Here is a 26309-nt window from a genome sequence, read left to right as displayed (position 1 = left end):
AAACATATACTGTATTATGAAACTGTTAAAAATATATCATGTCTTTACTCTTCCTGCCTACACATGCATCCTTAAAGCAAGGAGAAGGAAAAATTTAAAAGAGTGTGCTTAATCCATATGATTATTTTGAAAGTACGCCAATTAAATTCAAAAAAGATGAATGTCCCAATTTTTGCATATATTTTTCTTATCCCTGAAGCTTTTGAACTTAAGAGAATAAAAATAGTACTAATGATATCATAGAGCCCAAACCATTTCCTCTTTCTGTATTTCCTTAAAAATTTTAAAACAACAGGACATGAAATCCAGTTCCTTTACAGCTACCATTGTCTAATCTTGAACACCTCACCTTCTCATTCAGATCCCTGGAAAATATCCAGATATCTCTTAAAATTCAGTGTCATTTGGAATTTTATTTTACTGTTTTATTTTCATTTTTTGCAATTTTGCTCTTTTGATTTGCAAAGGAGGAACTCTACTGAAAAAAAAAAGTCCTATTAAAATGAGAAGCATGGCTGCGTGAAATGTATCAGAAAACATAGATCTGAACCCTAAAGCCATTGTATACCTTGCAGGTTCTTAGTACCTTTGAATGATATACGTTAATTTTTCTGACATTTCCTTGCGAAACTTGGATGTAAGTCATTAGTTTTATGAAATAAGTTCAATAAGTCCCTTGTGTGTCAAGGGACTAGAATAAGACTAGGATTCGTTTTCTAAGGCATAGTATCATTCAGAAAGATAAATGAAAATATTACAGTGAGTTTTTAGTATATATAAAGAAATCTGAACTACATCTCTTTAAATATAAATATTAATAAGAAAGTAAAATTTTACAGCATAAAGCATATATAATTTTTCTGGTGGACAATTTTTATTATTATAGTAAATGGAGGATATCAAAAACTATATAAAGTATGTAAACATATGCATTTCCACCACATATATGAACCCAGAAAAATTTCAGGAAGTACTTTAGTTGGCTTACAAAAATATGTATAATACAATGTTATAAAATTTGAAATAAGTGAATAAAGAAAACTAAACAAGGGAAGATGAAATGAAGAAAAGTAAAGATAATACACAAAAAACGTATTAGAAGAATTTAAAATGTGAATCTAATCTTTTTAAATCTAACACACAAAAAAAGAGAGAAATAAAAAAGTTATGTAAGTCGCAACAACCACAGCACTGACACCAAAAAAAAAAAAAAAATGCAGCACTATACTTTTTGATGATGATATAGAGAAAAATTTGTTCCATGGGTCAGGTCATCATATAAAGTACAGTGTGTTAAGGAGTTAAAAATAGTAACAATAATTATAGCCATTAATACTTATGGAGAGCTCACTAAGTGCCAAGTACTTTATATAAATTAACTCATGTAATCCTTATAACTCTAAGAGATAAGTATAATTATTGCCTTCATTTTGCAGATGAGATAACTTAAGAGGTCTGCTTACCCAAACAAGAACACATGCTAATAAGCAGAGGAGCTGGGTTGTCCTCAAAGGTATTATTATAACAAACAGAGCAACAAATTTCAGTAAATGAAATTCAACAGTGAAAGAGCTAGTTTGGATGAATCAGTACGTGGATGTATGGTAGAGTCAATATAGGAATGTACCAATTACACACCTCTCAGGCTGACCTCCACGAACACTATTTATCAAGTTCTTTGAGAAGAGTGAGAAAGTAGTGAGTATGGTACGACCACTCTCCAAAATGCCCCCAAATATAGGTAGTTTCCATTGTCGTTTAAAAATATGTTTGTATGCATGTGTAAAAGATTAAAAGATCCTTCACTTTCTTCTTAATTCTGAAATAAAAATATACACTGTGGGCATTTAATTTTTTTTGGATATGTAGGTATTATTAATGACTTTTTTTTCTCCCAAAAGAAACTAGCTGACATTCTGTGGGCTTTCCAGGTCTATCTCAAACAAGTTTTGCTCAAATAAGCAAAAATATCCTGCCAAAAAATATCCTGCCAGTAGATCATAAATACTAAGAAAATCTGGGATTTAAGTGAATCAAGGAATACACCAAGGCTAACTGGTGTAAGCCATCAATTTTGAAATAAGGGATTAATTATGTCCATACCTATTAGCAGCAGAATACTGCATAAATATTGTATAAACACAGAATGTTAATAATTTTTAGGTCCCAGAATAGAAATGAAGCCATTATTTACAGTCTAAGCATGCTCCGTGAACAGAATGTAAGGCATGCTGCCAACATTCCTCAGTGTCATTTATGTTTGATCTTAAAGAAGCTTCTCATTTTACATATTATAAAATTATCTGTAAACTCTTCCATGCTTCTCCTCCACATTCTTCTCATAAAGAACTATTTTTAACCTGCCACCCGTATAAAAAAATGCTTCCTTTATATATACAGTGCTTCCTTTATGTATACAATGATGTATACAATGATGGCCTTACGAGCCTAACATGATTGCCTTAAGTGACTCTGCTACAGATGGGAAAAAGCTGATTTTGAACCATTTATAACTCTCTTCATTATAACCAATGGGTTCTATTCAAGATGATCTGCTTTGACTAAAGACTCATTCTATGAACACAGAACAAAATTCTTTTTACTAAAGCTAACCAAAAGTCAAACCCACTGTTTCACTAACAACTGACCCAACAAAAGCAGATCTTAATAAAGTTGCAAAATAAAACATAAGTCAAGGTCAGTGTAAAAAAAAATGTCCTATGTACTCAGTGAAGATACCCAATCAAACACCCTTCTGATACTATAGAGGTTAGGAAACTAGAAACATTATTTCTTAGATGCTTTGCAACTGAAGTTCTGTAGGTGACCCAGGTTCTCTAAGTATTCTCACATACACACAACTGGGAACGGAAAAAAGTGTCAGTGAGCAATGAGAGTGAGGTGGCAGCCAGCTTCAAGGGACTTGTTCTTTTAGAACAGCCACAGCTGAAACTCTCTTGGCTCTGTCATTTCTAACTGACAAAATCTACACACTATTCCCCATCTCTCCCAGAAATTCTGTAAGCTACTTAACACCCAGTGATAAGACCCTTTCAGTATTAGATGGTCAGGATGGATTCTATTGCCCACAACAAAAGCCACAACCTAAGGATAGCAATATTGTAATAAGCCAACTTATTAAAGCTTGTGCAGAAATGTTCATGGACAACAAAGTATATAAAAGAAGGTGAGAAGCCTTTCAAAAAGAAAGGTAAATAGCAGGTATCACTGAATGGAACCCCAGCAACACACAAACTAAAGAATCACATTTTATTCAAATGGTAGCACAAACTCTGCTGCATTTTATCACAAGCATATGACGTTATTAGAAGAACACGTGAGAAAATTACAATCAATTCTGCTTAAATATTTGCAATGATATCTGTCTTTTTAAAAGGAAGTGATAATATATAAAATCAAGGGCATTGTTAAGTATGAATAAGCAGTTCAGTATTCAGTAAAAAGAACAGATATGGTATTTGGCCTCATTTAGCCAGGCTCAAAACCCTTCTGGTCAGCCACATGGAAATAGCAGGTACAGTAGAAGCAAAGCAGGGTTTCGACACCAAATCTGCCACTTCCTTATAATACAATAAATGGATGCTGTGAGGAAAATATCTTTAGAATTAAATGAGATGTGTGGCACCTAGTGGGTACTTGATAAATAACAGCTGGATTAGGAACAAATAAAGAAAAAAAATACAAATACATCAACATTTAACAATAAGTCTAAGTTAACAGCTCAGGACACCCAATAGAAATCATGTGACAATGCTATATGACAGAAGAAATTCTTGTTCTAGGATTTAAAGAAAAGGTAATATGGAAGGAAGCTATGCAAAGAAAAGTTGACAAAGGTCAGATTTGAGCTGGTCTTTTAAAAATAATGTAAATTTTTCAAAATTATTTATCTGCTCATTAAGCCACTGTTCCAGGTGTTGAGGATACAGCAGTGGAAGAGATAAACACGATCTCTACATTACAGAGGGAAGAGAACAAAAACAGACAAAGGAAAGGAGACAGAGGACAAGAAGGAAGGAAGAGAGGGAGGAGACATGACTAAGAAAAAGGATCACGTAGCGGGTCAATGCTATACAGAAAATATTGGGGAATGTGATAGCTAAAGACTTGGTGGGCCATGGATGCTTTCTCTCAGTATATTTAGGTTGTAATTTGACAAACGAGAGGCCATGCAAACATTGGAGGTTAGAGTATTTGAGGCTTAGGCAACAGCCTGTCCAAAAGCCCAAAAGCAGAAGCTAGCCAGATTTAAGGGACTGAAAGTACCCAGTGAGGCTGAAGCATAATCAGCAAAGGGTCATCCAGCAGGGAGAGAGAAGGCTCGAGAGGCAGGCCTCCCAACCCTGGGCAGTGGTTCTCAACCCTGGCTGCCTGTAGAATTACCAACCAGCTTTTGTCAAAAATTCTAACCAGTTACTTCAGACAGTCTGGTGATAGGACCTGGACACTGGAAGTTTTTCAGAGTTCCTTGGGTGGTTCTAATAGGCAGCCAAGGTTGAAAAGCATTAATGGAGGGCTCATAAGCCAAGGTACAGAGTTCTTAACTTTATTCTATCTATGACAGGAAGCTATTGACAGATTCTAGGCAAGGAAATGTCATGATCTGATTTACTTCTACTATTGTTTAGAGAATAGATTATGGGATGCAACATATTCTAATTAAATATCTATATCTGTTTAATATTTACAAATTAAATATCTACAATTGAGTGTATAATTTTAATGTTTTCACCAAGAGATAAATTTTAAAACAAATAAATAAACTGAAAACTATAAGATATTAATGAATGGAAGTGAAGAAGACACAAATAAATGGAAAGGTATTCCAGGCTTATAAGCTGAAAGAATTAGTATTGTCATAATGTTCCAAAGCCTAAAGCAATCTACAGATTCAATATAATCCCTATCAAAACTCCAATGGCATACTTCACAGAAATGCAGCAAACAATCCTAAAACTTGTATGGAACCACAAAAAGCACTGAAGAGCCAAAAGGTTTTGAGAAAGAACAAAGGTGGAGGCATCACATTTCCTGATTTCAGACAACATCACAAAGCCATAGAATTAAAAACTATGATACTGGCATAAAAACAGACACATAGATCAATGGAATATAATAGGGACCTCAGAAGTAAACCCACACACATCATGAAGAAATTTATGACAAGAGAGTGAAGAATATACACTGGGGAAAGGATATTTTCTTCAATAAATGGTATGAGGAAGACAGTAGAACCATATACAAAAAAACGAAACTGGACCTCTATCTTACACCATTCATAAAAAAATTAATTCACAATGGATTGAAGACTTGAATGTTAAGACCTGAAACCACAAAGCTCATAGAAGAAAATATAGACAGTAAGTTCCTTGACATTGGTCTTGGATTTTTTCGAATGTGACCGAAAGCAAAGGGAATAAACCCAAAAATAAACTAGTAGGACTACATCAAACTAAAAAGAAAAGGTTTCTGCAACAAAATGGGGGCACCTGGGTGGCACAGTGGTTGAGTGTCTGCCTTTGGCTCGGGTCGTGATCCCAGGGTCCTGGAATCAAATCCCACATCAGGCTCCCCACAGGGAGTCTGCTCCCCCATCTGCCTATGTCTCTCTGTGTGTGTCTCTCAAGAATAAATAAATAAATAAATCTTAAAAAAACAAACAAAACAAAAAAAATAGAAAACCAACAAAATGAAAAGGGAACTTATTAATGAGAAAAAATATTTATAAATCATATATTTGATAAGGGGTTAATATCCAAAATATATAAAAACTCATACAACTCCACAGGAAAACAAAATAAAACAATCTGATTTAAACATAGGGATCTTGGGACGCCTGAGTGGCTCAGCAGTTGAATGTCTGCCTTGGGCTCAGGGTGTGATCCCAGAGTCCCAGGATCGAGTCCCACATCGGGCTCCCTAAATGGAGCCTGCTTCTCCCTCTACCTATGTCTCTGCCTCTCTCTGTGTGTCTTTTGTGAAAAAATAAATAAAATCTTAAAAAAAAAATAAATATAGGGATCTAAGCAGAAATTCTTCTAAACAGCCAATAGGTACAAGAAAAGATGCTCAGCATCACTAATCATCCAGAAATGCAAATCAAACCACAATGAGATTACCTCAGACCTGCTATTATCAAAAAGACAAGAGATAACAAATGGTAAAGATGTGGAGAAGAGGGAGCACTTGTGCACTATTAGTGGGAAAATAAATTGGTATAGCCACTATGGAAACAGTATGAAGGTTCCTCAAAATATTCAAAATACAACTACCATGTGATTCAGCAATCTCACTTCTAGGTATATATCCAAAGAAAATGAAAACAGGATATTAAGAGATTATCTGTACTCCTGTGTTCACTGCAACATTATTCACAAGAGTCAAGATAAAGGAAACAACCTAAATGTCCATCTATGGATGGATGGATAAAGAGAGCATGTTTTCTATACATATAATGGTGTATTATTCAGCCATGAGAAAGCAAGAAGCCCTGCCATTTGTGACAACATGGATGGGCCATGAGAGCATTATGCTAAATGAAATAAGCCAGACAAAGAAAAATAAATACTCTCTGGTATCACTTACATGTAGAATTAAAAAAAAAAAAGTCAAACTCTTAGAAACAGAGAATGGAAAGGTGGTTTGGTTATCAGGGCCTGGGAGAAGGGAAATAAGGAAAAATTGGTAAAATGGTACAAACTTTCAGGTATATGATATATAACATCAGGGTGACTGGGTGGCTCAGTCAGTTAAGCATTTGCCTTCAGCTCAAGTCATGATCTCAGGGTCTTGGGATTGAGCCCCATGTCAGGCTCCCTGTCAGTCATCCATTCATGCTCTTTCTCTCTCTCAAAAAAATAAATAAAATCTTTGGAAAAAAAGATGAATAGGATCTGAGGATACAATGTAAAGCATGATGACTACAGTATTACATTAATTGATATTTACTAAGGGAGTAGAACTTCAATGTTCTTACCAAAACAAAAGGGAAACTGAGAGAGAAAGAAATATCTACAGATACTCAACCAACATAACTGATGTGTGTTCTTAAAAATCCCAAGTAAGGTTCCATATGCCAAATATATTTTCCACCAAATTCTCAACAATGGGTCTAGAAATATTGGGTTAGAGCTACTAGAGATATTCATAGCTATAGTAGATCCTATAAAAAGTAAATGATGCTAGACTACTGACTGGCTGCGGGGTTAGGTTAGATAGGGAGAAGGCTAAGAAGTGTGTCAAAGGTGAATTACTTAACAACACTTTTGCTCAGTCTAATGTGTCCCCTTCGGCACTTTCCTGACAAAACTAAAACTGCTTTCTCTGAATTGATCCCCATGGCAGACACTGTGCAGCGGGGAGCCAAACACTTTTTCATTAGGTGGGAGATAGGGGAGAGTGGATGGATTCAAGGAGGGTCATTAAGGATAAATGTGGAGCCTCCTGCCTGAAGCAGCACAGAAAGAGGCTTGCTAAGATTAAAGAAATAGGCTGGTAGAGGAAGCAGGTCAACCTCACCTTGCTCACCTTCTTCTCACCTAGATGAGGGCATAATGGGCATCACTCCTTTCCTCTGCAGAGGCTGCCTGCCCATAGCTACCTAATTCCAGAAGAGTTTAAGGGAAGACAAGAAGCATCACAGGAGCTGGGAATGGTCAAAGATCTTCTTTAGATTGTTAATATCTTAACAGTAGTCCATAGAGTATAAAATCAGGAATGTGACTTGTACCACCTTGAATTCCAAGCTACTTCAACTCTAAATCCCCAGAGGCACTAAATGAAATCTGTTAAAGAATACCTTCCCTTTGCTGTCCTTTTTGACTGTCTCTATGGCTTAATCAAATGGCTTTCATGTCAGATACCTCAGAAAGCCCTGTTTCTATTATGAGACCAGCTTGTAAACAGCAATAAAGTTCTACACATTCAGAAAGTGGTTTGGATCCTGAGTAATTGTGTTTTTTTAATAGGGGAAAAACAGAAAAACAAGGCATTTTGGAATCACTAAAGGCATCTAGACAATAAAGCTGAGGATATATTTACTTTTTATTTCCAAGAATAAAACACTTGCAAAATACGCTGTACATACAAAAATTGTGAATTTCAAAATCAAACCAAAGTTTTATCTTTCTTTTCTTTTTTGACATATTCCTCATAAAAAGAATATAGATATATAACATCATCACTAATCTCATTATTCTCTAGCAAACTCCTCATTCTTGCCATGATCTTTGATTGACTATAAAATACTAAGGCCCCTTAAAAGATTGCTCTAAGAGCTTAAAGGTAGAAAACAAGTGGCCATAATTTGACATAAGAAAATTATGATTAAAAAGACATAATGTGTAACAGCCCATACAGGAAACATGAAGGAGCAAATAAAAAAGGATTTTTTTAAGAGTGTATTTGAGATTAAATGACCATCAACTTAAAATAGACTGCTATATATTTAGGATGTTATAAATGAACCTCAGGGTAACCACAAACTCAAAATCTGTAACATATACAAAAAAATAAAGGGGAAGAAATCCAAACACCGTACTACAGAAACTCATCAATCACAAAGAAAGAGTGTAAGAGAAGAACAGAGAACTACAAAAATGACGAGAAAACAATGAACAAAATGGCAATTAGTACGTATCTATCAATAACTACTTTCAACTACTAAAATGGCCTAAATGCTCCATTCAAAAGACACAGGGTGGCACAACATATTTTTTTAAAAATCCATTTATATACTGCCTATAGAAAACACACCTCAGACATGAAGATATGAACAAAATAAAGTGAAGGGATGGAAAAACATTTGCCATGAAAACAGACATGAGGAAAAAAAAAAAAAAAAAAGCCAGAGTAGCAATACTTATACCAGACAAAATAGATTTTTTTTTTAATTTTTATTTATTTATGATAGTCACAGAGAGAGAGAGAGAGGCAGAGACATAGGCAGAGGGAGAAGCAGGCTCCATGCACCGGGAGCCCGACGTGGGATTCGATCCCGGGTCTCCAGGATCGTGCCCTGGGCCAAAGGCAGGCGCTAAACCGCTGCGCCACCCAGGGATCCCCAAAATAGATTTTAAAACAAAGACTGTAACAAGAGTTAAAAGGGGCATTATAAAATTACAAAGGGATCACTCCAACAAGAGGATGTAACAATTATAAATATCTCTGCATCCAACCCTAGAGCACCTAAATACATCAAGCAAATATTACTGAATACAAAGGGAGAAATTAATGGTAACACACTAATAGTAGAGGACTTTAACACCCAACTTACATCAATGGATGTAAGGAAAATCAATAAGGCAACAGTGTCTACAGATGATACATTACACCAAAAGAGCTTAACAGATACATACAGAACATTCCACTCAAAAACAACACCTGACACATTCTTTACAAGTGTACATGTGACATTCTTCAAAACAGATCACGTTAGGCCATAAAACAAGCCTCAATAAATGTAAGAAGACTGAAATCATAACATGAATCTTTTCTGACCACAACAGTATGAAACTAGAAACCAATCATAAGAAGAAAACTGGGAAAAACACAAACATGTGGAAGCTAAACAATTCTAAATAACCAATGGGCCAACGAAGAAATCAAAGATATAAAAAAGTACATGAAGACAAATGAAAATGAAAATATAATGGTCCAAAATTGCAAAAACAGTTCTAAAGGAAATACATAGCAATATGGACTTACCTCAAGAAACAAGAAAAAACTCAATCTAACTTTACACACCTAAATGAACTAGACAAAGAAGAACAGATGAACCCATAGTGAGTAGGAGAAAGGAGATAACAAAGATCAGATCAGAAATTAATGACACAGAGACCAAAAATAAATAAAAATAGAAAAAAAATCAATGAAAGCAAGAGCTGATTCTTTGAAAAGATAAACAAAATTGATAAGCCCTTAGCCAGATTCATCAAGAAAAAAAGAAAGGACTCAAGAGAAAAGTAACAACTGACACCACAGAAATACAAAGGATTATAGTACTCACTATGAAAAATATATGTCAACAAATTGGACAACCTAGAAGAAATGGACAAATTCCTAGAAACATACAATCTTCCAAAACAGAATCAGAAAGAAATAGAAAAATCTGAACAGACCAATTACTAGTAACAAAAATTGGTAATCAATTACCAAATTTGGTAATCAAGAACTACCAAAAAATAATGATCCAGGACCAGATGGATTCACAGGTGAATTCTACCAAACATTTATTTTTTTTTAAGATTTTATTTATGAGAGACACAGAGAGAGAGGCAGAAACACAGGCAGAGGGAGAAGCAGGCTCCACTCAAAGAGCCCGACGTAGGACCCGATCCCAGGTCTCCAGGATCACACCCCGGACTGCAGGTGGCGCTAAACCGCTGCACCACCGGGGCTGCCTCTACCAAACATTTAAAGAAGAATTAGTGCCCATTCTTCTCAAACTATCCCAAAAAATGGAAGAGGAAGAAAAACTTCTAAATACATTCCATGACACTAAAACTACCCTGATACCAAAACCATACAAAGACACCACAAAAAGGGAAAACTACAGGCCAATATCCAACAATACTTTCAATGGATCGCTCACCCTCACCCTGATCAAGTGGAATTTATTCCAGGGGTGCAAGGATAGTTTAATATTTGCAAATCAATCCACATGATACATACATCACAGTAACAAGATGAAGGATAAAAATCACGATCATCTCAATGGATGCAGAAAAAGGGTTTGACAAAATTCAACATCTGTTCATGCTAAAAACTCTCAAAAAATGTACATTTAGAGGAAATATACCTCTACATAATAAAGACCATATATGAAAAACTCACAGCAAACATCGTGCTCCATGGTAAAAAACTGAGAGCTTTTCCTCTAAGATGAGGAACAAGACAAGGACTTCCAGTCTTACCACTTTTATTCAACATAGTATGAGTATTGAGCCACAGCACTCAGACAAAAAAAAAGAAGAGGTATCCATATTGATAAAGAAGAACTATCACTATTTGCAGATGAAATAATACTATACATAGAAAACCCTAAAGACTCCACCAAAAAAAAAAAAAAAAAAAACTATTAGAAGTGATAAATGAATTTGGTAAAGTTGCAGATATAAAATAGCCAGAAATTAGTAGTAGCATAGGAAACATAGTCAATGATATTGGAATAGCACTGTATGGTGACAGATGGTAGCTACACTCCTGGTGAGCTTAGCACAAGACATAGAGAAGCTGAATCACTACTGTACACCTGACACTATATAACATTGTGTCAACTATAGTCAAATAAAAAAATAAAAAGAAAAAAAATTCTCCTAAGATTCCTAATCAAGATTACTTCAAAGTACATTTAAAACAAAAGTACTAACTAACAGAGATGATCAAGTATAACAATGTGTTCTTACCAATAGTACTGGACTTCATTACACAGTGTCCTTAAATTTGGAGCTATTCCACAGAGAATCCCCAAATTTGAAAATCTTTCCTTCTTCAAGTTTACAGATCCCATGTTTTTGCATCACCAAGGATGGTAAATGAAATACCTTTCAGGCTACAGTTCCTTATTTGGTAGGATTCCTTGGTCACTTGTTTTCTTCCCTGGGCTAATGGATTTGGTTTAATCGTAATGTTTATTTTTATACACATGACCAAAGGCCTCCTACTGTGTTTTTAGAAATCTAATAAATACCTCATGATAACTAAATTTGTTAAGATAATACAAAAGATTTTGTCTATTACTAAGAAGTACATGGTTTCAATTAAATAAGAAGTCTAGTGCATAGTTCAAAAATATTATAAAAGATTTGATTATCAAATTTGGATACTTTTTTAAAAAGCAAATATAAAATCTATTGTCTTTTAAGTGGCAAATTTGTGCAATATAAGGCTATTTTTTCTAAATGAAACTTTATAATTGTGCAGTTAAATTTTAACACACTTTTCATTTTTTACAATATATGTTTAAAAGATGATCAAGTTAAACCAGCAGTATCTTGACTTTTCAATACATAACTCTGTGCTATGTCCTGTCATATACACACTCCAAGTAGTTCGAGTTGTGAGCTTAATGTAAAATACTGCAAGTGTCATTACATTCGACTTTTGACTATGCCTCTGTCAAAATGAGAACCTAAGATACATTTCAGAAAGCTTCAGTTATAAAAATAACACACTGTTGAGATGGATTTCTATCAGTTGAAGATAACCATGAATTTTTTTAAATTCCCCCATTTCATTATGTTGTTTTTAAAAAGCTAGCAAGTAGAAAAACAGACCAAGACTAAAAAACAAACTGATGTGACAACACTAGCAGGCTAAAGTAGATCACGCTGATGTGAAGCAAAGCATTTCAAATAAAAACAGATGGTAGTAGGGCCTCGACCCAGTTCCTTCTTATCTCAGAGTGAGCCTCATTGTCCACTGCTTATTGTTTTTAAAGATGTACAATTAGCAGGCAAAAAAAAAAGGGGGGGGGCTTGAAAATTAATAAGCTAGAAACTATTGTACAAGCTTTGGCTAATTTGAGGTATAAACTCTGGCACTTAACCTTTCTCATCCTTAATTTTGAAAGTCAGGAAATTCCACTTTACTGGCATATTTTAGAGTAACTCATTGGTTAACTTTTGGTAAATAACTTTGATTACTTCAAAGAGGCTGCAGAAAAAGTATTAAATCATCACGAAACTTTATTTTGGAAAAATACTGGAAATACATAGGAAATTACAATTCTAGAACTGAAATGAATTTGTCTCAAAATAGTCTCCTGCTTTATCCTATAAGAACTTGTTCTCAGAAATCAGAAGTTGATCTAAATAATTCTCTCGCTTTTTCTACATTTCAGAACACTATAAATAGAGAAGCTCTTGAATGGTTTTATGGGGAGAATGAGAACAATGTCTGAATAATCATACCTATACCTGACATACATAAAAATAAGTCATTCCACCTTAGAATATTTTTAGATTTACCCCAACCTCTAAGATGGTACATATTTCCTGAGCATCTTCTTCATGCCAAGCACTGTGCTATGGTCTAGCCCACTGGCTCTCAATTATATTGGGCCCCATACACCCATTTTATAAACAATACCTTGTAACATTTGCTTTATAAGCTTGAAAAAATCCACAGGTAATACAATGCACCTATACACATTATTTCAAATAAAAATATAGGATAATGCCTAAACTTTAGTACAGGGAAAATAACTTGTTATAAAAATACTACATAACTTCAACAAATACATAGTCACAACTACACCAAAAAATATAATGATGAAGTCGGGTGCTTGTAGCTACAGAGAGAATCACTATCGATATGAAAACTATATAGGCTGATGCAGGTGTGCTTTATTTGTAACTCAAATATGAATGGCAATGCTTTCCAGTGAGGTGATCCAAAATGGTCAGGGTGGTAGGCAGAAACATGCTCTTATAAAGACGTCCATGAGCCTGTGAACGTGTTACTCTGCATGACACAGGAAATTTTGCAGATGTGACTAAATTAAGGACCTTGAGAAGAGGAGGTTATTCTGGATTACCCATGTGGGCCCAATCTTAAAACATGAGTCTGTAAAGCTGCAGGACCTTTCCCAACTGTGGTCAGAGAGACACAGGGAGGGCAGCACAGGGAAGACTCAGTGATCTGTTGCTGGCTGTGAAACAGAAGGTGCTATGTGTGAGGACTGGAGAGAGTTCAATCTAGAAGTTGAAAAAGGCATGAGTGAATTCCTTCGTAACCTGGGTATAAGGAAAGACTGTCTACCATGACTCAAAAGCTAGAGGTAATAAAACAAAATATTAATAAATTAGGCTACAAAAATCTTTTTTTAATTCTATGAAGCAAAAAAAACCTTATTCAGAGATAAAGGCAAAGGACAACTGATGCAGAGAGAAAATAGAAGCAGCATATATCACAGAGAGCAAAATGACTAATACATTAAGAACTCAAAAACAGATGGGAAAAAGGACCAAAAACTCAATAGAAAAATGGGCAAAAAAAAAAAAAAAAAAAAAGATAATTTAGCAAGAAAAGCCATAATGTTCCTTAAAATTAGAAATGATTCTTTCCTAATGTAAGAAATGTCAATTAAAACTACTCTTAGATACTATTTTGAAGTATTAAACTGGCAAACATTAAAAAGCTTGGTATCCCTGTCTGTTGGCATTATTGATGGGAAAGCAAAATGGTATCATGTTTATAAAGGAAAATTTGGCAATTCCTAACAAAACTACCCATGCATTTATCTATCAACCTCACAATCTCACTTTTAGGAATGAGTCCTGAAAATACACTTCTAATGATATAAAAACACATGTGCACAAGGTCACTCACTGCAAATTTGTGTGTAATTACAAAACAATGGGAATAAACTAATTGTCCATATATAGGAGACTGGTTGGATAAACTCTGGTCTGTCCATATGAGGGAATAATAGGCTAAGACAATGAAGAAGGATGAGGAAGATCACTATGAAAAGACAACTGCCCTTATAGTTTATTACAAAATTCACAGAGGATATAGAATTTGCAAGTTTCACTTTCATCCTGACAACTACTATATGCCATGTTCCTACATGCTGCTCCTACCCCCTAGGAGCTTGCAAATGATGGGACAGGCAAATAGCTAAATTCCATCAATTCCAACATAAACACTTTTTTACGTTTCTATATCCCTGAAATCAGGATGCATCTTCAGTGGACAGAATCTCACAACAGCTGCTAGCCAGTGAATTATTCTCTGCCCATTTCTGAACTCAGTTTTTATATGTTTGTGGGCAAAAAAAAAAGGACAACTATAATCCATTCATGTTTTAGTCAATAAATTAAAGACCACTCGGGAAAATAGGAGTCATAGCTATTGCCTTAAAACATTTCAGTCAACCCCCTGTTAAAATCAAGAAAGTATCAGTATCAAAATTCAAATGGCTATCAGTAGTTTGGAAGAATATCCTGGAAACAATGGAAGAGCATTCTGTTCCTGACAAAGCACAGAGGGTGAGGAGAATATTATGTGAAACAACATACACATCTACACCTGAACCAAAAAATGCTTTAGAAGAGTCAGTCTCTGAAGGTAAAGGAGTTTTGAAAATGCTTCCACCATTTATCGCAGTTTTACTTTCTTTTTTCTGCATGCACAAGCGATACATGATCTAAATTAAGTCTAAAAGAGTTCTTCCATACGAATAAAATAAAAATGCTAACTGATAAAGTCATGTCATAATTTAATTTGCTGCACTACCTTCTCAGCGAGACACAAAATAATGGTGTGTCTTATAATTGATGGCATGTTAGACTAAATCAGATACGGTATTATTACAGCACAGAACCACAGATTGAAGAGCCAGTGAAAGGCAGAGGGAGTACATATAAATCAAATTGGGGACATAACAAAAAACAGAGAGATAGCAGCAATGGAGCTAAACTGTGAAGAGTAAATGATCGGGTCCACAGGAGAAGGAGGTTCATATAGCACGAGCAGGGCAAGAAAGCATAGCTGCCTCACACAGCAAGTCATGCTGAAGAGACCACGAGCCATTTTTGATGGCTGGAGTTAAAAGGTGAATGTTAGCCCTATGGTTGAAGCCTCAAACCTAGCTATGAGAGGCTTGGAGGGGCCAAATTTAAAAAGTGGTGTGCCAGGCAACAGAATTTGAATAGTATCCTCCAAACTATTAGAAGCTGAGTCAAAGGCTTAAAGCAGGGGGAAAATGACAAAGAACAAAATTGTGTTGGAAGGATGGGTTGGGAAAAACCCAGGCTGCAAACAGGTGGGAAGCCTAGAAAGTTAGTGTTGATAACCAAGGTGAGAAGGGCTGAGCACCAGAAAGAAAGCTACTGTTACAGGAACACACAGAAGTGCTGACATAAATACCAATAAAAATGTGATAAGATTCTGAGCAATTAAAAAGAACAAATACTAAAACACCCAACAATGTGGATGAAGTGCAAATGCATTATGCAAGCGAAAGAAACCAGACTCCAAAGGCTGCTTAAATCCATTGTGGAAAAGACAAAATAGGTAGAGGAAACAGATTACTGGTTGCCAGTGGCAGGGAGGGGGTGGCTACAAAAAGGCACAAGGGAATTTTTTGAGCTGATGGAAACATCCCATTATCTCAATTGAGATAGTGGTTATACAACCAAATGTGTTTATCAAAATGGACTGAACTTTACTATATGTGAATTGCACTCAATTAAAAACAACAACAACAACAAAAACCCTCTTAATTAAAAGAAGAAAAACAAAAACCACCAAAACTGTGCTAAGGTGGAACACAGCCACACTCATTCATTCATGTGTTGCCTGTGGCTGCTTTTATCCTGCAACAGCAGAGTCGACTTGTTTCAACAGGGTCCACCTGGTCCACAAAGACAAAAATATTTATGACCCAGCCCTTTCAAGAGAGAATTTATCAACCTTGTTATAGAGTAATTTCACTCATTTGTTTGATGCTCCTTAAAAAAAGCCCGTAAGTGTCCATAAAAGAAATGGGAAGACAGTAACAGAATGTGCATAAACATTCAGTTCAAGCTAACTAGAGAATAGAAATGAGTTGTTTTCTAAATACATCCTGAATTAAATCTCCAAAAGAAAAGAGTATATATTCGGTTCTAAATAACAGCCATAGGTTGTTTTTAGAAATGTTCACAAAACCCTCCCATTATATTACCACATCTTCTGATTCAACCTATTGCTTAAATTATATATTTGATAGATATTTTTTTCTTGTTAAAGTGACAAGAGACTGGCTTTTACTGAAGTAATTAGCTAGTGCTCTAAAACTGCTTCTTTATATAACTTCTATGAAACAACTAGCTTTTCTGTGTATTTGAGGTGTGAAGTGAGTGTGCATTCAAATAATTAGAGACATTATCACTTCATTTCCTTAAAGCTGCAAAATATGGATAACAAAGCTTGTGGCATTTCTATTTTAAAAATAAAGCACAAGCACTATATGAAAATCTTTAAAATGTGGTAAGGAAAGAAATTATATCAGCTACCTAAAAATGATTTTGATATATATGAATTGTATTCATTATTCATTTTTAAACTGAAAAAATGAAATAAACAATTTTGATATATATGAATTGTATTCATTATTTATTTTTAAAATGAAGAAATGTAATAAATGATGAAATGTATAGGCAATAATCACAATGGTGAGTTTAAAATTAGTTGAGCATAAATTTGAGTAACCTTTTCCAATAATGGTCATATATTACAGAGAGCCACCTACACTCTGTTGTTTCCAATAAAGTTTATTTATGAAGCAACTTGTTGGAGTAAGGTTGTAGTTTGTGGCTTTACAATTTAATTTGTAAAATTCCCTGTGTATGCAACTGCCACCTGCTTATTAGTACCCTGATGAAATTTACTGAGGTAACTAACCCATACAATGCATAATTATAATGCACTCTAACTTATCTATGAAATTATGACAAACGTTATAGTTATTGGTCCTTGTAGCACAACTCTGACATTCCAGGCAAGAAATATGAAATCCTATTGAATAAAAATGTTCCTTCAAATTAGAAGGGAAATTTTATCCTCCTGACCTTGAAATTTTTATATGCACCAAATTTTATACTTTGATAGACTGCAATAAATTTTAAAGCACATTCTATACAAAGGAGATAGGAAACAAAGCAATGTCATCAACAAGGAGAATCTGAAGAAGACACGAGATAGGAACCTTAGTAAGCCTGAGACTTGAAAAGGACTGCTCACGTCAACCATTTTAAAGTTCTCAAGTGACGATGACATACATTGTTTTCTAAAAATATATTTTGTAATACAAGAAATTTGAAGGAGCTGAGGTAAATAAATTCTAAGGTAGCCTAATGAAGGTCAGTCTAGTGAGAAAAGAACAAATACAAAGAAGAGAGGAAGGATGACACATGGTAGCGAAATAAGAAGTCAAGAAGACAAGATGAGCTACATAGAATCATAGAAAGTCTGCCTCCAAGGTTGAATATTAACCATTTAAATGAATACAGTTATCTGAAAATCTTGATGAGAGAAAAATCCAAAGTCAAGGCAAAGACAAGAAGTGAGTAAATAAATCCAAGACATAGAGTAGTGAAAACAAAGAAGAAAGAATGAAAGAAAGAAAGATACTTTCCACTGTGTTCGGTTAAACAGGAAGAAGTAGAAATTGTAGATAAAATGGAAGATAGAGAAAAGGATTTGGTTTGAGTTTAGCTATAGGAAGAAAAACTTAGCTAAAAAATCAAAATGACTCTAAGATTTCAATATGTTTTCAATAGTGATTATTCTCATTAAAAGTCCCAGGAACTCATTTATTCTTAAAATTCTTATTGGAGTTGACTTGGCTTTTATCCAACCAGTACTTTAACAAAAGAAAGATATCTCAGCTCTGGTGCTGTTTATGATGGTGTGGAAAGAAATCTGGAAACATGCCCTTATCTGGTTATGAAGGAAAATAATAATAACTTGGATTTCTTCAATAACTATGAAATCACTGGCTTCAACACTATAAAAAGAATAACCAGTTAAAAGAATCTGACCTAACACTTGAGCCAAGTGATTTAAGATTTTTATAACCTATTATAAAACTTACTTTATGTACTGCCACAAATTTGTGTTAAGGCTGTTTTTCTTTTTCTTCATATGAAATCCAGTTCTAAAAATAGTTGTCTAAAAATAAAGCAAAACCCACAGATTAAGTGTGGCTTTATACATGTACAAATAACAGGGAAATCTCCACATCTTCTAGGAAAACAGATGTTGGGTTACTTATTCCCACTAAATTCTCTATGTCAGCTCAAACTTCCAGAAAGTTTTCACTAATATGGACTATACTATTATAAAACCCAAACCCATCTTTAATTCTAGCAAATTCGTCCATCTGTCCAAGAGAGATCAATGAACTCTATAAATTAATGTGAAAATGTGAACAAAGAGTCTTATATTTGATCTCAGGAGCTTGGTTTCTATCACGAAAACAAACTGATTAACAGTTTACAAATCTGTAAATGTCAATACAATGCCTAATTTATGCTTTGATCCAGTTCATGGAAAGAAGCTGAAGCTCTATGGAGAGAGATGGAAACAGACCTCACCTACATTTTTATATTTCTCTATCCTTTTTTGAAGTCTATGCTTTCAGCAATGATTTTTCTTCTAGATATTTCTGTAAAGACTAATGAACAGAAAAGCTAAATTGGAAAAGGGGTTTTCAGCATATGCAATTAATTTGCATAATTAACTCTGCGTAGTTTTCTCAATCCTTTCTGGTAGAATCTTCCTACCTTTGTTTAGCCATCAATTAACAAACTGAACAAGAAAGTAAAAAATCATTAAAATAGTATTCTTGTTAGCTTGCTGTCACTCTCCAAAAATACATAAGAATTCTGTTCTCAGCCTCTTAAACTAATTATTTCACATATAAAGATAAGATTTTCAATGACAGGATACTTTGGATAATTTTCCAGTGGAACTGAGATCTGAATTGGTAGATACAAAGACACTCTCTTGCTTGGTTTTTCTTTTAATGAACAGCAGAATTAGGTGACCATAATTTTCACAGCTCAAGCACACAATCTTAGGATAATTTACCACTACCTGTAAATCACCATAAACGGACTATAGAAACCTGATAGAGAAACCATATTATCTGGAAAAACTGATGAGGTAAAAGTATTTTCAGCTTTCATGAGAATGAGAGTTTTTATTTTATTTTTAAAGATTTTATGTATTTATTCATGAGAGACACAGAGAGAGAGGCAGAGACATAGGCAGAGGGAGAAGCAGGCTCCATGGAGGGAGCCTGATGCGGGGCTCGATCCTGGGACTCCAGGAACACGCTCTGGGCTAAAGGCAGGCGCTAAACCGCTGAGCCACACAGATGTCCCAAGAGTTTTTATTTTAATGTGAATAATCATGTGTATAATTTTAGAAATAATACTACTAACAAATTAGGTTGGAGTCATAGAGAAAAGAAATATTATCCTCAAAAGGTCTCCATATGATTTCAAAGCAATGGCACCTGGGAAATAAATTATCCTTGTATTATCCTTGACCTATAAGTGGAATATAAGATACCATAGAAAAATTTAACTTATTTTACAAATATATTAATGATTTGGGTCCCCCTTCAAAATTTAGTAGAACAGTATTTTCATTGGAAATTAGAAAGGTGATATTTAACAGGTTGATGAAATGATAAAATGCAATCCTCAGATCACTTCTAACATGAGCTATGTAAGGGTAGAGACAGATGAGCTAGCATACTGAACTACCTTCCTTCTGATCTCTACAAAAGACATCAAGAAGAGTGATTTCATAAGAGGGCAAGGTAGCCTTCATGGCATCTTCCGGATATTTAATTTTAAGATAAACTCCCTCTCCCACTTCCTTAATTCCCTTTAAAAAGCCAATAGATCTACAATTAAGTCATAAAAACTGATTTCAAAATTTATTTTCAGTGGGTTCCAAGACTTGTCACCTCCTGTACAGTGTAGAAATTACTTTTTCTACATGTTTATAGCTAAAGACCAAGGATATCACTACTATTTTAATCTCTTCACTTTTATTTTCTTTATGATTTCATAAACTTGGATCCTATGCTTCTTCATAGATTTTATTTAAGCTCTGGCCAATTCAACCAATAGGCACAAATTACCCTAAAGCAGTATTGAAAGGAATCTTTTCAACACTTTGAAAGATGAGCTGCTGACAACACTTTCTATAATCCAGAGTCACAATATGTGACTGGTTTGAATGTCATTTTTCCAAAAAAGAAAAAAAAAAAAATTCTTAATGTAAGTTAACAGTAAGAAAGTTTAACTAAAGAATAAACTAAAACTGCAAAATACAACCTAAAATGTACCTAACTAGTATCACATCCACTTAAAAAATTGTTTAAAGAATAAAAACAGAGACTTTGCTGTAAGTAAAAAGATCCACCCAAAGCCTAACATATAGAATCAATACATTAGTAGGATAAAATGTCTTAGGAGATACCATTACAAACAAATACACACGAGAAAACTTTACTCAGTAAAAACATCAGTTATAAGTTTGCTTTTTTATATACTATACACAACATGTACCTTCACAAAAATAATTCAAAAGACTTAGGAATAAATTTAACCAAGAAGATAAAAGAAAACTATACAACATTGCTGAAAGAAATTAGAGACAAATAAATAAGAAGATATTCGTGTTCACAGATTGAAAGACATATTAAGATGATAATACTACCCAAAGTGATCTATAGATTCAGGGCAGTTTCTATCAAAATCTCAACAGCAACTTTTTCATAAATAGAAAAACTTATTCTAAGATTCAAATGGAAACTCAAGGGATCCTAAATATTTAAAACAATTCTGGAAAAGACAACAAAGTTGGGGGTCTCATACTTCCTGACTTCAAAACTTACCACAAAGCTGTAGCAATCAAAAGAGAGTGGAATTGAGATAAGGATAGACAGATAAAATAAGGGAGTAGAAGAGAAGGCCCAAAATTAAACTCTTGTATATACGCCCAATTGATTTTTGACAAGAATGCCAAGACTAGGGCAGCCCAGGTGGCTTGGTGGTTTAGCGCCGCCTTCAACCCAGGGCCTGATCCTGGAGACCCAGGATCAAGTCCCACGTCGGGCTCCTTGCATGGAGCCTGCTTCTCCCTCTGCCTGTGTCTCTGCCTCTCTCTCTCTCTCTCTGTGTCTCTCATGAATAAATAAATAAAATCTTAAAAAAAAAAAAAAAAAAAAGAATGCCAAGACTATTCCATGAGGAAAAGACTGTCTTTTCAACAAACGCTGCTAGGAAAACTGGATATCCATATACAAATGATCTGAAGCTGGACCCTTACTTTTCACTGTGTACAAAAATTAATTCAAGATGGATCAAGGGATCAAAGACCTAAATGTGAGACCTAAAACTATAATAATCTTAGAAGTAAACATAGGGAAAATTCATGATATTGGACTTGGCAATGACTTATTCTATGTAACACCAAAAACATAGGCAACAATAACAAAAAGATAAATTAGACTTCATTAAAATTAAAAATTTCTGTGCATTAGTGGAAAGTATGAAGAGTGAAAAGACACCTACAGAATGGGAGAAAATATTTACAAATCATGACTGAAAATGGGTTAATATCCAGAATATATAAAGAACTCCTACAACCCAACAACAAAAAGACAAACTAATTGAAATATAGGCAAGGAATTTGAATAGGCATTTCTCCAAAAAAGACATACAAATGGCCAATAAGCACATGAAAAGATGCCCAATCTCATTAGTCATTAGGGAAATGCAAATCAAAACTACTAAGGAGTTACCACCTCACACATTGCTGCTGGGGAATGTAAAATGGTGGTGCTGCTCTGGAAAACAGTTTAGCAACTCCTCAAAAAGTTAAACACAGAATTACAATACAGCAGTATCATTTCTAGGTATATACCTAAAAGAACTAAAAGTAGGAATTCAAACAGATACTTATACACCAATGTTTATGGTAGCATTTTTCACACTAATCAAAAGGTGGAAACTACCAGTGTTCATCAACATTTAAAAGATAAGCAAAAAGTAGTATTATCTATACAAGAGAAAATTATAAAGCCATATAAAGAAATGAAACTGATGATATATGCCATAACATGAATGAACCTTGAAAACATCATGCTAAGTAAAATAGAGACAAAATGACAAAAAGTGTATGATTCTACTTAAAAGAGGTACCTAGAATAGGCAAATTCATAGGGGCAGGAAGCATAGAGGCTACCAGAGTCTGGGGTTGGGAGAATGGGAAGTTATTCTTTAATGAATACAGACTTTCTACTTGAAGAAAAATGTTCTGGAAGTAAGTCAGACAAAGAAAGACAAATACCATATGATTTCACTTAAATGTGGAATCTAAAAAACAAAATGAATAAACAAACAAAAAGCAGAAGCAGATCTGTAAATACACAAAACAAACTAGTGGTTGCCAGAGGGGCGGGATGAGGGGGACGGGTGAAAGAGAAGGAGAATCAGGAAAGAAATTTAAAAATTCTGGAAATCAATAGTGGTGGCAGTTACACATTTAATTCCAAGGAACTGTACACTTAAAATTGGTTAAAATGGTAAATTTTATGTATATTTTTCCACAACAAGAAAAAATAGTCTCTTCAGTCAAGACCTAATTATCTCCCACTGCTGCAGAAACCCATTTTGTTTAGATTTCCAAATTACTACTAAATGTGTTCTGCATATGTATGCACCTGCAGGTAAATTGAATCTCTCTTGAAAAGCAGACCCTGGTATGTTGTGCACAGGAGATGTCCCAGAATGCATTTTCAAAAATTCCAAATAAATATAATTGTACTCCAAATTGCTGATGTCATTTATGTACATCAAAATTAACAAGTCATAACTGAAGGAAAAATATTCTCAGGTTCTACTGATGGTCCAAATATGTATGTTTACAGTCCAACTGCTAAAAATGAACGTCATACCTGATAGAGCATGATGGGTTCTATGTTGTATCCTAAGTTATCTGCAAAGTTCTTAGCAATGACTGTTTTTCCACAACCCTACAAATGGAAACACAATCATTCAAGGGATAAGTCAAAACAACCAAAAGTCAGGAAACAGAAATATGCAGTGAGACTGCTATTCTTACTTTTCCTCCAATTAAACATATGTCCTTAACCATGTGAGACTGCATCATTTCAGCCAATAGTTGTTTATGGCTTAAAGTCTGTATAAAATGGTCTGATGCACAAGGTTGATTTATTGGCCTGGTCCCAGCTGGCACCTATAATTAAAGAGAAGTAAATATAATATGCATATGTTTTTCTCAAAACAGTAAATGAAAGCACATAACTATGCTTTAGAAGCCCCTAATAATTCCTTGCTCAATTTAATTCTGTACTGTTTTTGACATTTTAATACAGCAACAAGTATTTTCTCATTCACAGATCTGATCATCATTACCATCAGCCCTCCAAATCAATCATCCCTTTAAAATTAAAGCTCTGTGCTGTCAGATATTTTCATAAGAATCATGTCATTTTCAGGCTATTTATAACTTATAATAATAATGTCACTACTTGAGAATGAAGCTTTTTGTCCAAATTCCAATGCTCAGTACAGAATTTAGAGTCAGTCCATCAGGACTCTCCAAAGTCACCACTGACCTCCTGATTTTTAAAATCCTTTTCCTTTAAAATCCTACAAATCCTTTTCCACTCTTAGCTTACCACTCAGAAGCATCTGTTCTTAAAATCTCTCCTCCCATCCTTCACACCTACTTCTTTTATTTCCTATCTCCTCCTTATTAGTCTCCTGGGGACCCCACTAGAAGATTTCCATGTTCTGCTGAGGACTCAGGACTTGATCATACTGTACGCAGCATGAACCCTACAGAATTATAAGTTTGGAAGTGACAAGCGCAGATTAGTATTTAAGAAAGATCATCCTGGTGGTAACAAAAAAGGCTAACTGGAAGGGACTGCAGGCAATGAAGTCAGAAAGCCATTATCAGAGGGAAACAAATAGTGAAATCTTGTTCACACTTCATGCCTCTGGACAAACTGTTTAAACTGCCTCAAGTGTCTTATCACCTTTCCCCTCCTGACCGCTGGAAAAATCCTATGTCATCCTACAAGATGTATATATATGTACATATATTCCACAGCCATTCCAATGTAATCCTTACTCATCTGATTCTATTTAGACCATCAGCCTAGTAAGGTCATTGATCTGAAGAGACAGCAGAGCGTAATGGAAAGTGATCCTATCTAGAAATCTCATCTGTGATGTTTCTCAGCTGGTGGCCATGGGTGAATCAATTACCCTCTTTACATTTCTGCTTTCTAATCTATAAAATGGACATAATAAAACCTGCCTCCAGGGTTATTGGGGGATTTAGTGGCATAATATATGCAAACAGGCAAATATAGTAACTAATACAGAGTGGGCACTAATAATTCTTAATACAGAGCCTGGCTCACGGTAGATATAATCAATGTCCAGATTGATGAATGAATAAATACATTAATAAGTATTAATAATATCATTAAAGCACATAAAAAGTTTATAATTAACGTGTACTCTGGCACATAAGAAGGCAAGCATTTTTCTTTCCTACATTCGCTTAAAATTCACTTAAGTCTGTGTTTTTCAAGCTGTGTTTCTAAGGGACAGTTTCTCATCACCTCTTGGGGTTCTCAGGGCCCTCAAAGAAAAAGAGGTAGAGCAAGCAGATGGAGCTCTATGACCAAATATCCTTCCCTTCTTCTAAACACTTTGTAACTAGAACAGCTCCTCTTTTAACTGTTTGCATGTAGCTAAGAAAGATTTTATTTGAATAGAGTGGTCCTTAGCTGCTAAAATATGTTTGAAAACACTATTTCTTACTAAGGACTCAGAATACACAATGCTTTATTCAGTACTTAATTTGATTTGGTTTTTGGTTTGGTTTTTGATGAAAAGCTATCCCTGTGTTTCTCCTGAATTTTTCCAGTTTACAAACATACATGACTGTGGAGCCATAGATAAATAGAGATACAGATATATATATAGATGTGACATTACAGAACCAAAGAAGATTTATAAGAGGATGATAAACCCAATTTAGGTTATAAAAATGCGCAGAACAAAGCACATCTTAGAAAGTATAAAGCTTGATCTGTTACCTGAATGGTCACCTCTTTTTCTGCAATCCGGACAGTCACCGCAGCTTGGGGGGCAGGGCTGTCCACCAGCCTCTCCACTCTCACCACCTCTTTAGGAAGCATAGAGCTATCTGAATCTTGGAGTTCAAAGCGCTACAAAATTACAAGAAAATCATGTAATTTACATTTTATTTATTTTATTTTTTTAAAGATTTTATTTATTTATTCATGAGAGACACACACAGAGAAGCAGAAACATAGGCAGAGGTTTGAGAAGCGGGTTCCTCACAGGAAGCCCAATAAAGGACTCGATTCCCAGATCCTGGATCAGGACCTGAGCCGAAGGCAGATGCTCAACCACTGAGCCACCTAGGCGTCCCTACTTTTTATTATAGTATTAATGTTGTATATCCGGAAGATTCCATCTTAATTAGAACTGAAACTCACTCTATATTATAAAAATAGAGGTAAAAAATTAATGAGTATTTTTTCCTGTTTTTATAAATGCCATTCTCTTTAAGCCAATTAGTAAAGGTAATATGCAAATAGTCCCTAAAATTTACTAAATGACAGGAAATGGAGACACTGAATTCCTGAACTGCTAGCAGTTTGCAGCCTACACTTCTTGTTAATCAAAGGTTCCAGTTTCCTGGAA

General features: G+C 34.7%; 1 protein-coding gene across 2 annotated transcripts in view; it reads right to left on the bottom strand.

Annotated features, from left to right (window-relative positions):
- The window catches only part of VWA8 (von Willebrand factor A domain containing 8), a 353871-nt gene that overhangs the window by 241337 nt on the left and 86225 nt on the right, over nt 1-26309 (bottom strand). For both annotated transcript variants that reach the window (XR_005376290.1, XM_038569648.1), the window contains exons 10-12: nt 25676-25807; nt 23659-23793; nt 23492-23569 (exon numbers count right to left, since the gene is read on the bottom strand). Coding sequence is in view for 1 of the 2 variants with exons in the window: in XM_038569648.1 (XP_038425576.1) it covers nt 23492-23569; nt 23659-23793; nt 25676-25807 (345 nt within the window). In the remaining variant the exon portion in view is untranslated. The remainder of the gene's footprint in view (nt 1-23491; nt 23570-23658; nt 23794-25675; nt 25808-26309) is intronic.

This window comes from Canis lupus, chromosome 22 (genome assembly GCF_011100685.1).
Source record: "Canis lupus familiaris isolate Mischka breed German Shepherd chromosome 22, alternate assembly UU_Cfam_GSD_1.0, whole genome shotgun sequence".
Taxonomy (NCBI): domain Eukaryota; kingdom Metazoa; phylum Chordata; class Mammalia; order Carnivora; family Canidae; genus Canis; species Canis lupus.
The sequence above is the reverse complement of the archived record's forward strand: the minus strand, read 5'-3'. Positions and strand labels throughout refer to the sequence as shown.